This window comes from Salarias fasciatus, chromosome 7 (assembly GCF_902148845.1).
Source record: "Salarias fasciatus chromosome 7, fSalaFa1.1, whole genome shotgun sequence".
Classification (NCBI taxonomy): domain Eukaryota; kingdom Metazoa; phylum Chordata; class Actinopteri; order Blenniiformes; family Blenniidae; genus Salarias; species Salarias fasciatus.
In genome coordinates this window covers 12,579,100-12,592,210 of record NC_043751.1, presented here as the reverse complement: position 1 = coordinate 12,592,210, position 13,111 = coordinate 12,579,100, and the positions used below count along the sequence as shown (strand labels likewise).

Here is a 13,111-nt window from a genome sequence, read left to right as displayed (position 1 = left end):
ATTTCGCCGAGATGCCTGGGCTTGGTGTCGCGGTATCCTCCTCTCAGAAATCAGCCTCACAGGATTACGCCGCTGCCTTTGCAGTGAGGAGACCCTCAAATAGCATGTTACCCTTTTGAAATACTGTCCAAGGCTCGTATCACTTTGTTATGTGGGGTTAGTAGGCAAGCACATATTTTTTGATTGATGCATTTCCTAAGCTGCAGCTTAGACTAAGTGGTCAGTGCAGTCTCTTTTTTTTTTTATTTGGACTGGTGCTGTGCATTCATCAGTGGGATCTCGTAATAGTCCAAAGACTGACAAGATGTGTAAGAAGCCGAAGCTTGTATTGGCATACCCCTCCAGCTCATGGCTGTTTTCCCTCTGGCTCTGCCGCCTTGGACCAGGCTGCTGGTCAGAGGAGCCCGGTTGCTCCTCACTTCGCCATCGCGCCTCATAGCGTGTGTAAATCAAGACCAGAGCGCTTGATTGATCTCTGCTGTGTCGGAGTCGCCAACATGCACACATTAGCAGGCTCATTTTCTAAACCGCATCTTTTTTTTTCTTTCTTTTTTTTGTTTTTCTTTTTTACTCCCTCATCCAAAAAAACTAGCAGTGGATGTTTTAGCTTAGAAACTGACAGTGAAGTTATGTATGGAAAGAGCTATTTAAATATTTGTATTCCAGTTGGAAACATATTGGTTTTGGAATATTACCCAGGGACATTATTGGAGAAAAGAGTGTTTGTAAGGCTGGGTTTTTGTGACTGTTATTGTAAATTACAGAAGGGTTTGGAACGGCGGTCTGCGAGGCAGACAAACCGTGACATTGCAGTCGTGCTGAAGATTCCTCAAAATCACTGCGAGGGATTCAAACATTGATCATTAATTATGAAAATGCAGGTTTGGGAGTTGAATAAGGTCTCCGAACCGTTCTTGTGGTTGCTCCCATCATAACAGTCTCCTCTGGAGTATTTTCTCATTTATTTGTAGCAAAGACTAAAGTTGAGGCTGAGGAGGAATATAAACATTTGGCTGAGCTCTGCCCGGGAAATGATTCAATTTGCCACACAACACAGAGGAATTAGCTGCTTTCAAGCTACTGCTTTCTATGATGTGCCTTTGAGCCGTTCCCATTTGTCTGAAAGACTTTTTAACTTGGTTTTGTTTAAACTGTGCCTCCACGTTTCTGCAAATTTCTCTCAAAGTTATGACTGGTGCGGTGCCGATGATAGATGTACGCTTCGCTGCTTGTATCGCGTGGCGAATCATCAGTCACTCATCACCCCGAGAACAAGCCATCTGTTTCACCTCATGCATCTCTTTTGTGTACTCCCCCCTCCGCCGGCCCGGTCTTCCTCTCTCCCTCTTGTTTTTCGGTATCTCAGTCGGCTCCTCCGCTGGAATCAAACCCTCTTAAATATGCGAGAGGAAATAAAACGCGGAGATGGTGGCATGTTTGGGGTCGTTCGGTTTGACCTTTCCCAGTAAATCTTTAACGAGGTAGTTATTTCTTTCCGTTTTGTTTTGATGCCCCTCTACACCCCCCCAATTGACCCTTCTTTTCTTTAATGAAATATATAATAGCGTGTAATTGTATCCCAGCTGCAGCTGAGGGCCTGGCCGAACAGCGCTTCAGTCTGACGGAGGCTTCGGGAGGCGGCGAGGAGGGGGGGGGGGGGGGGGGGGGCCGGGCGAGCCGGGAAGTGGGAAGTGCAGCGCTGCTGGTTTTTGGCAGTAGGAGCTGAGGCAGGGTCCCGGTGGAGATTCATGTTACCTTTCTGCTGTGATTCACACCGTATCACTCCTCTGTTAAGGCGACCGGGTCGCCGGCGTCTTGAGCTCCTCTTCAATTAATCCATCCGGACAGACGTAATTACGGACATTAGAACTGGCACCATCCATCAAACAGAAAAAACTGCACGGTGATGATTTTTCAAACAAAAGTGAGGGACATATTTCTTATCTATTCCCCAGCTTCTTGCTCAGCACATTCAGGCCCTTCTGCTGCGTGTGTTTTGCGGGATGTTAATTGCAAAATAAGCGCGATGTGTGTGTCTGCCCCTTATGACGAGCCAGAGTTGCTTACATTATTGAAAAGTGTTTACTGGGAGAATCAAATAGCTTTCTCCTCTCCAGCAGGCCCCAGAGACATTTATCCAGTCTCTGCAGTCTCTCCTCTGGGATGCATTATATTCTCACCATTGCACAATTTCAGAGGCCCACATATCACTGACGTTTTACTAGAAGACTGCGTGTTTAGATGACAGACCCGAGGGGTTAAAAGTGCGCATAGTGGACCCTCTCAAAAATTACAAATATGTGACCTCGCTGCCTGTGCGTCCCATTAATAATTGTCATTCGACAGAAGGATTAGTGAGTCTTTGCTGCGCAGAGCGTATCTGGACCGTCCTCCAGCAGGAATACCAACAATTCTATTTTCCATTGCAACATCAGATGGGTTCGTTTTGCACCGTCCCATGTGAGAGATGTAAACTTTGTCGACAGCTTATTGCTATTCATTTAAATATTGTTGGTGCATGCATACGCTCGGCAGATGTGTCTGTTGGTATCATTTCAGTCTGTAAGTCAGCCTATAAATTAAAAGTTTCAGTTCTCCAGTTCGTAAAATAGAACATTTGTATTGATTCTTCATCAAAAATTGTTTGTAAATTTTAATTTTTTGCATTTTCGTGCACATTTTTTCCAACTTCAAGGAGCTTATGAAGCTGAGTGCAAACAGCTTCTCGCCCCTCAGCAATGATTTCTGGTTTGTTTTCACCGGCGCTCACTTGGGTTTACGCGAGCTGCCGTGCAGGCGTTAATCTATGGCGTGCTATTGATGTACTCTTCCAAACTGAGTTCACACAGGCAATTAAGACCATTGATCATGCACACTCTTGTTATTAATGCTAAAATGTCATAACAGAGCGTTCACGCATGGTTTAGCTTTTGACTTTGCTTGTGCGGGAGTCATAAAAGCTGTTTATTGACGGTGATGGTCACTTTTACCTAATGTAGCATGTCGACACAACCTGGAGTTCTGTGACCAGATTCAGTACAGATTAGTGGTAATTACTTTGAGTCAGAGGAGCTGGCATGGAGCTACAGCAGAGGTTGTATCAAGAAGTGATTACAGCAAATCGGAACTTTAATTAAAACTCACAAACTGTAGAGAGCTCAGGTTGATCCACAACAAAAACAGCTTCTCGGACAGCACAACGTTAAGTGGTGGGAATCACAAGTCATACAGTAAAACACTGATGTAATATCACTATTTTTGGTAGTAATGTGCTTTATGTGCACATATTACTGCGGTTGTTGATGAAAACAGTTGAAAAGCTGCTGTCTCTCTCAGTCCTGCCACTTGTTGGCGTTGTAGCTCATCACAGTCCTAAAACAAATATTTATTTGCTGTTGCTTCTCCTCGTTGTTGTTGCCTTATGTGCCACATAGAACCACGTGCACACAACTGAGACATTCCGAATGAGAGAGGAAATGAAAAGTAACACACCAAGAAACTATTTGTTTTCTGTTTCAGTAACTCAAGTCTGTGAGCTGAGAAAGTTTGACATTGTCCACAGTGACGGACATCTCCTTTTTATTTAGATATTGCACATTTTGACACATCGCATATTTTGTTGTGGTTCAGAATTTTTTTCTTTTTAATTTTTGATAACTAAAGCTTATTGTTTTTTTTTTTGTGTGTGTGTCTGGACGTTTAAATCGTATTGATAACAATGACTCTGTCTTTTGATTGGATGTTACTTTGATTGTCCGAAGGTTTTCTTCGGTGCCATTAGTCTTGGATTGGCCCTATGATAGAAGAATGGTGCAGTCAACACAAACTTCAAATAGCTTGTTTAAAGACATAGTTGCTTAATTTCTCCACAATATGTCTCCACTGACAGTGTTTTTTGTGTCTATGTGTGTTTTATACACAAAGACATGCATTTTCATTTATACAACCCCAAATATTCAAGTTGAATTTGATGCATCAGAAAGTAGTTGTAACTACTTTCACTGTCAGTCAAAGTCACTCGACAGCAAACTGTGTCTTGAATGACAGGATAAACAAATGAGTGTAACATTTAAATCAGTCAGCTGTAGATCTGGATGAAAGCCAGACTCTCGGGTGCGTTCACTTTTTGTGCCAAGCCGACCCAAGAGGAATGAGTCATGTATCATTCTTGTCATCTCACTATTCCCAAAAAGGCAAATTTCCCCAAAAGTTCAAACCTCTGCTTTAACGCCGCCTCGTTGCCGTTGAGTCAGGACAATAGTTGACAATCATTCCCAGCGTCGAAACGTGTTTATTTCACTCAAAATTTGTAATATTATAACATCTCAACGTTTCCAAATCAAGCATCAATAGTATGAATTCAACAGAGCGCCAAGCAGCTTGTTTCATGTCTCTCGACCTTCTGCTCTCCCAGATGTTTTCTTGACTGATGGTTCTGTTTATGTTGTACTTAAGACAAAAAAAAGAACGAAAAATCATTAATCTCACTTAGAAACAATGAAATGATAGATCATTTTTAAAGTAAGGAAGCTGCTGCTTTAATAAACCAACTCCATTTTCTTTCTCTCCAGAATGTAGTTACTGTCAAGCTCACTACTCTCAGAGGTACTGATGGATTCTGAAGGATGCGTTTTTCAGCAAATCCCCAACAGAGAGGAGTTTCAGCCAGTGGTGGATATAGTTGTTGAGAGTTCTGACAGAGAGAGAGAGAGAGAGAGAGAGTGTGTGTGTGTGTGTGTGTGTGTGTGTGTGTGTGTGTTGCTCTGAAAGTTGTGCAAGTCAGTCGTCCAAAAAAAAAAAAAAAGCACATATATGCTCACTGTAAAGAAAAGCATGTGTGTAGGGTGTGTGTAGGGTGTGCAGAAAATGTAGTTTTCTAGTCAGGGTAGATCGCGCTTGGCCATCTTGGTAAAGTTCACTATTATTAAAAGAAAGAAGCAAAACAAAAAAGAAACCAACCCCCTCCCCTGCTTTTTCACAGGGAGAAATGATGGAGAAATGATTTGCCTACAATGTGAGATAGATCCTCTCTAAATGTTTCAAATATGTTTTCATCGCAGGAATCGATTCATTTCAAAAACAGCTTGACTGTCCAAAGTAGGAACGTCCACCTGAAAGTTTTTTTTTTTTCCCCCTCAAGGGGCTTTCAGCACTTTTTCCCGGACAGGGGTCACACTGTGGGGCTCCATTCCCTCAGAAAGCGAGGCGGGCGGCTGCAGAGGTGCCTGATGAATGACACTAATCATCGAACCTGACAGGAAATGCTTATATAACCCCACGAAATTATGCAACACACTCACAGTTTGATCTCCTTCAGGATGTCCATTGATGACTTTTTTCTTTTTTTTCAAGTTTAAAGTTGCAGATTGTTGAAAGATTAGGAACATCAGGAGGCGTCTTCCAGCCAAGACTTCAGCCTTTACGGATACATAAAAGCTCCAGCCAGAGATGGCCAGGACTTCACGTTCTTTATCTCTTCCTGCAGTCAGACTCAAGTTTTAACTCCTTGTCTTGCAAACATTGTGCAGAACAGTTAGGAAGGATGTTTTTCTTTCTTTGTTTAAACATCTATTCACAAAAAAAATTTGTGTGTTGTATCAGACAAGTACGAGCAATTTTTCAAAGACAGACTCGTACAAATCAAGCGAAGGAAAGACGCCGGATTCCTGCGGCGTCCTAAAGATCATGTCTCAAATGCAAAACATTTACCTGGAATCTTTCTCTGGGATTGATTTTTCATGTCTGTATCAGAGCATTGAATTTCTCCGAATTCAGTCCCAAAACATTGATCATTACTTTCCCCTCATCGGGCCGCTCAGGTCCGTTTCAGCACAGCCTCAACACACAAAATACACAACCTCCTCACAAAGTGTGTGCCTGTGCTCCTCTGCTGCATGCTTCTGTCCATCCAAGTTTGATAGAGTTCAGTTATTTATTCTGAGTTGGCCAAACATTAAATGTTTTATTTTTTTCACTCAACTTTAAGTTGTGCTTCCCTGCACATCGGTGTTATCCTATGCTGACTTGAAATTTTCCCTTCTAATAACTTAACTTGAATTGCTAATAAAGACATCTTTAATCACTACTTCTTTGCAAAGCAGTGACATTGCTTACAAGTTAATGAAATACAAATTCATTATCCTCAGGATAACAACTTTTGCATCATAGTAGTTTCTCTCTGCCTTCAGGCAAACAAAACCACAGGGAGTTGTTTTCGTTTCCCAACATGCCTTTTACCTTGTAAATCTTAACTATAAACAATACATATAACAATATAATGTGAAGATTGTAAAACTATTTTATTGAAATTTATATTTTTCAAATTGAACATCACTCCATTAATTACACAACAATAATCTGTTTTTAGTAATTTTCTGTGAGAATCACTAGTGTTACATAACACATTATTTAAGACACTACTTTTGTATTTTGTTTGTCTATGTGCCAAAATGACCATGCATGTGTGTCAGATTTTAAACACAAACAGCAGCTTGTCTGTTTCATCAGAGTTACTGAGTGTTGTCATGTGGAGGAACTCCCCAACACGAGGGGAACACACACCCTTTTGTTGTATTTTTGCAGACCGACGAGGAAAAAGTATATATAAATACTGACTTATCTGATAAGATTCAAGAAAAATAAAATGGAAAAACCTACACAGTTCCCACAAGTGGCTGTGAATGAAAGGTGTTCACACATGTGTTGTTCAGGTCAGCCCCTCGCTGCTTAGCCAGTGTAAACACAATAATTCTGGGTGCCTGGCAGCGGGTGTCAAAGTCAATGGGACATTGGGGGAGGAAAAATCAGATAACATTCTTTGGAGGAAAAAAGGAACTCTCAGGCTTATTAGATAAATTAGCTGGCAGCCAGGACTGACCTGTGTTTAGTTGTGGTGGTTCGAGTCCTGCAGGCACAGCAATTAAGAGCCGGTTGTGAACTTTTCACTTTACCCACGTGAAAACAAGGCAGGCTCACACCAGGCCGCGCTCTTCAAAGCCACACGGCAGACGGTCAGAAACAGATGACGGCTGTTGGCCGTCTGAGGGGTCAGGAGAGAGGAAGTCAAAGGTCAGATTCGAGCTGGGACGCAGCTAATGAATCCATTCATTAAGCGTGGAGTAATACACAGCTGCACCCAAACCCGCTCAGCCTCATGTTGTTGTTCAGATGTTGAACAGGCCGCTCGTATGTCAACGTCCACCACTGTGAAGTACCACTCTCTGCTCCTCCTCATGTTTGTGCTTTCTCTAAGCTGGAAGGAGCCATATAGGGTATAAAATAAGGCCTGGGATGTGTGAGTGAATGTAAGGCTGCTCGTGCGTGTGTCCATGCGGGTGCATCGGCTAGAGTGACAGCACGACTGCAAAACTCCACTGAAAAGTTCAATCACACATTATGGTCAGAAAATCCCTTTATAGTGGAGCTGTAACTCTTTTATTGGCTGATTGTATCTCTTTATTGATACATGCAAAAGTGCTTTTTCCAAACATGATTATGGTGCTTTACATGTTGTATTCATCATGTATCAGTGTAGTTTCTGTTAATGGTGAATAAAGCCATTGCTGTTTCTTTCAGATTTGTTGCTTGTATTTCAGTTAAAATGTCTCTATGTTAGGATGTATTATAAGTCCTTAGACGTTAACACCATTGCTTTATCACAGGGGTGGGGAACCCTGGTCCTGGAGGGCCGCAAACCTGCATGTTTTCCATGTCTCCCTGCTTCAACACAGCTGATTGCAATGAGGCTCGTTATTTGGCTTTCTGCTGGACTTGGCCATGAATCTTGATTCGATTCAGGTGTGTTGAAGCAGGGAGACATGGAAAACATGCAGGTTTGCGGCCCTCCAGGACCAGGGTTCCCCACCCCTGCTTTATCACAAGGAGTACAAGATAGACTTTTAAATAACCTTAATAGTTCAGATTGATAATTTTGCTAACTTGGCGCTGCTTGGTGCATAACCTGATGCACGCAGACATCAGACATCAAACCACACATATTCACACATCTATCTGCAGTGCAGGGATCGCAATTCACCAATACACATGTCATTTATTGTACATGGAGACCAGGTTATATAGAAAATAACTATGTCTACAGAAGAGAACATACCGACACTCCACAGAAAGGCCTCCAAACAAGTCAAGACCTAACTTCACATTTTTTTCTGTCTGAATTGAATAATTTAACACTACATAAACTTGTGTAGCCTCGCTGGAAGTTGTTTTCAGTTTACCTCTAAGCTTTAGACAACAGAATCAATATGGTGACAAGTAATGTGCTTTCTGTCATCTGTAACCTACCAACAATGTCTCTAGTACAGTAATGCGAAGGCCAAGACCACTGCAGCACAGTGTGGTCAACGATTGTTCATGTGAGACGATGGATGAGTGATGAGTCTACTTTTCAATTCCTGTCATCCCTCGTGTATCTTTCTTTATATTGTTCGGTGTTCATGTCAGACAGGGTCATATGAATGAGGTTAAATGCATTTTAAATCCTCTGAAGAGAAACTCAGGCTTGAAACTGCTGTGAGGACTCAGTTTCAGCCGAGTTTGAAGGGTCTATTGTTATGGTAGCAATATGATGAGGCTGGTGTCAAATTACAAGCAGTCAATGCTAGCGGGTTCAGTATGTTGTAAGAACTGAGCTGCTAAGAAATACTTAAATAGAGAGGCTACACAGCTATTTGTAAATGATGCATTTTTGGGGGGAAAATTAAAGAATGGGAAGCGAATCCTTTCCTTATGAAGAATTAGAATGAAATCCTGAGAATTCCCATGGTGGGCCTCCTTTAGGTACATCGTTTGTAGTTACTGAGTAACCATTCAGACTTTATTGCTCTCACTGTGTGGAGATAAAGCTGCTGTAAACTAAAAATATCACCCACTTCTGCATAGTTTGGCTTCCAGTTCTGTAGGATAAACAAGAGTGACGCCAATGTCACAGTTAACCACATTATGCTGTCACGAGGGAGCCGCTGACATACTTTACGCACCTGCTCTTCACGCCTGCCACCACGACGCTGCGCTCAGCCGCCGTCAGGCCGAGCCATTAATTAACATCAACCGGCATTAGCTGCAGCGGCGGTGATGTTTATTTCCAGCGTCTCTGTCTCCTTGTCGTCCCGACAGTCATCGGGCACCACCGTCATGGTGGACATCGCCGTGATGGGGGAAGCGCACGGGCTGATCACAGACCTGCTGGCCGACCCCTCCCTGCCCCCCAACACCTGCACGTCGCTGCGCGCCGTCAGCAACCTGCTCACCACCCAGCTCACCTTCCAGCCGCTGCACCGGCCCCGCCCGGCCCCCCTGCTGAACCTCAGCGACGCCTACACCTGCTCTGACTCCGAGGAGGGGCCCGAGAAGGGCGAGAAGACGTCCATCCACAAGGTAGAGGAACTAGTCTTCTGATTTTTGCTTTTCTGTTTACGATGCTAAGATGTTTCATCCGTTCATTTTCTATACCAACAGGAGGAAACCAGAGGATCTGGATTAAAAACTACACATGCACTACTCTATTCGGAAGCAACTCGAATAATCCTTAAATGGAAAATGTAGTCCACCTTGTTACGGCCAAATTATTTATACGCCACTCGGCACTCCCCACACATGTTAATCTTTTCGCCTGTGTTTCGGCTAATGAGGGCTTCCTGCTCTCGCAGCTTTTAGCATCATAGAGTCGAGTGAAGAAAAATAGAGCGCGTCTACTGCTCTGAGCACTGTTCTCCCTTTCATACCCACAGCTGTGTCAACATGGCAGATGTGCAGAGCTAGACAGTGTGTGTGTGTGTGTGTGTGTGTGTGTGTGTGTGTGTGTGTGTGTGTGTGTGTAGGCAGGCATGTATCATGTGAGGCTTGTTGAAGAGGAGGGGCAACATGAAGGTGAAGTGTTTCTCTAAAGGTTACAAAGAGAAGCCAGTGCGTGTCGGACGAGCCGTTCCCCCCATCGCGATTCCGCCTCCAGCTCCCTTCTTGAACGACATTCCCATTCTAAATGCTCATGAGGGCTGTCATGTCATTTAGCCCACTGCGTGTCTGACAGGTGTATTTTTACATGATGTAAATGTTCTGACAGCAGCGATGACGAGCCGTACCTGAGGAGTGGTCAGCTAAACTGCATTCATTAAGACTTCACTCCCAGGAGACGCGGCGCCCTGATCGAACTATCATCCAGCAGGGAAGGCGCCCGGTGGAGGAGAGGAATACCCGCCTCTCTTTTCTGCTGGTTTGATGTCCATCGCTGTGCATATTGATGCCTTTCATGCACTTTTTCACATTCGTTTTCCATCCACTACAGGGCATGTCCTTCAAAACAGCCAGTATATGCTTGTGCTGTACAAAGATCAAAAACCGTGATTGACTACTTGACTATTTTTCATTTAAACAGATAGAAAGTCAATTATAAGACTGATTTAACTTCGACATCAGCAGACATCAGCTTTTTACAATGTGAAGATGGCCTGGTTTTGCCTTGCCGCTGACAGAGGTGGTGTGTGTGCACGTTTGTGTATTTCTGTGCAGCGTGTTCCTGTTTTTTGCTTGTGTCTGCAGGGCTTTCATTAAAGAATCCAAGTATAAAGCTGCAAAATCATGTCACAGCACCATTATTCCATTTCAAAATGAGCCATAAATGTTTAATGCACTCTAAACAAAACATGCTGGATTATATGGTATATATATTTTTTTAGGACAGCCTTGGACTGTCGATCTGCATGTGTATGCAATTCAGTGCGTGTGAAAGTGTCAGAACTAGTCTGTGCATGTCCATACTTAATGATGAGCATGTACATGTAAAGCAGAGGTTGTGTCAAGGCTCCAAAGTAAATGCAAGCTGGTGAAATGCCCCCTAAAGTGACGCAAACCAACACCCTGCGTGTGTGTGTGTGTGTGTGTGTGCTTTCACTCAGTGTGCGATGTTCTGAATGGGCTCATTCAGGATTCTGAGGCGAGCTTTACTAGGTCACACTGCAGAGGGCTGGGATAGAACGAGCCTGCAACGTCTAGAGCTGCTGTGCCGAAGTGCTGCATGGCGCTGCACAGATGGAGACATCACAAGGGCACAGAAAAGACCGACAAAGCTCACGACTGTGGGACTGACACAAAAGAGAGTTAGACTGAGGAGGACAAAGGCAGCGCTCCGATGATGAAATGGATCTGTGCGATGCAATACTGACTCTGATCCCTCAAACGCACCATGAGCAACATTATGGGCACAGCTGTCTGCAGAGGCTGGAGAGATGTTTCTTTTTTAGGTTGGGAAAGCAGGAAAATGTGGAAACTCTCCAGTCAGAAGAAAAGTTCAGGTTATCACCTGTATCATTTGTTTCATTTTGGCCAATTACAGAAAAATCTCTCATGTCAATGACTCATTTTGGTGGAGACCAAGCGAATTAATGCTAACCTCATCTTACAAATGGGGAACTTATCTAAACACATGAACAGTCTTGTGGTCATGTTTTTGACTCATCAGGTTCCTCTGTGGTTTTTGATTTCACTCATTTATGTGAGAAAATGAAGCCAGATTTTCTGCTGGTGCTAACTGTGTGCGCGTGTGTGTGTGTCTGTGTGTGTAGCGTCTGAGGCGGAGCGTCCACCCCGGCCTCCTGAGGAGGATCTCTTCCACGTGGACGACCACCACCTCCGCCACAGGTCTTCCTACCATCGAGCCGGGGCCCGTGCGGAGGGACCGCAGCGCCAGCATCAAGCCCTACCATGAAACACTCACCTGCAGGTAGACAAGCCTCTTCTGACCTTTTTCTGTCACACACCAATCTCTAATCCCCCCCCCCCCATTTAAAGCTTTTGGTTGAGGTGAAGCACAGCTTTTAATTTTATTTTCCCATACAAGTTTTTCTAACCTTGAAAAGTCAATGTTGTTTTATTAGTTAATCCATCTATGTATAATAGCAGCCGATATTTCCAGCTAATGGCTGTGGTGCCGTCAGGAGACCTCCTACAGCGGCTATGACACATCGCTGAGCATTTTTCCCACGAGTGGCTTCAGCTACACCAAAGACATCAGTGTACATAAACAGTAATGGCACAGCAGTTTTTTTTTTGTTTTTTTTTTAGGAAGGAAATCTGTGCAGTGGGACCCAGAATAAAAAATAGGCCCCACAGACAAAACACATTAACCTGAATAACTGAGACACGCAGCGACCGCTCCGCATATTAGTGCTGCAGACAGCATCAGCCTCAGACTGCACTGATGCATCGTGGTTCATAAACATGATATCATGAACACTGTGTGGTTCAGTGTCACTCTCTGAAGGTTTTTTTTGTGCGGTTTTGGAGATAATAGTGTTGCAGGATGGAGGAGGTTGTGCAAATGTAACTTTAACAGACATGCAGTGACTTTGCAACAAACACAGGGATGTTATTGTTTCCATAAATCACAAAGATGCATTAAATCTCGAATAAACACAGAGTCATAATTTATTAGAGTATTCTGTGGTTTCCAAGTGTACTATTTAGGCACAATTTACTGTGATCAGTGCAGAGATTGCATTCCTTACAATTACTGCCTGATTACCAGGACATACTGTTTGGATTATCTCAGAGCAACAATGTTTTTCATGATTTTAAAGGATTAGAAAACAGAGTTTCAGCTCGGAAATTCTTCTGTGTGCAAGCTTGCATGCACCTGAGTATGAGTTATTGTGCCTTTGCAGTTGTGATGGACGCCATGCTTTGTACATGCAAACAGTTTCTAGAATATTAAGTACTGCATGTCCTAGTAAGAAGGCATCTTTTTGCATTTCTTGTACCTCATTCAGCCTGATCTCTGTGGCCACAGAGTATACAGATTTCTGATGACTGGTTGTCAGCTCATACACATGTTTCGGGGTGTTTCTGTGCTGGAATGATTCATTTCAGATACCTGTGGGCTGTCAAATGAGGAGAGTGGTTTTTACATAGTGCAGGTCTGACTGTGTGATTTTCTGCTGTTGCATAAGAACATTTGTCTGGTCCCTGGTTTGAAACTGCAGTTCAGTTATTAATGTAAAGAAGATGTTCAGACTGTCTGGCTCAAACACATCCAAAACTGCACACAGCCTTCTGATCAGTGACTCTACAGTACCATATGTTCCATAGTAAATGCTAACCA

General features: G+C 43.4%; 1 protein-coding gene across 2 annotated transcripts in view; it reads left to right on the top strand.

The window, feature by feature from the left end:
* Positions 1 to 13,111, top strand: part of LOC115392606 (cGMP-inhibited 3',5'-cyclic phosphodiesterase A-like) — a 78,670-nt gene that overhangs the window by 44,416 nt on the left and 21,143 nt on the right. For both annotated transcript variants that reach the window (XM_030097317.1, XM_030097315.1), the window contains exons 3-4: positions 9,133 to 9,393; positions 11,577 to 11,734. In XM_030097317.1, coding sequence (XP_029953177.1) covers positions 9,133 to 9,393; positions 11,577 to 11,734 — 419 coding nt within the window. The remainder of the gene's footprint in view (positions 1 to 9,132; positions 9,394 to 11,576; positions 11,735 to 13,111) is intronic.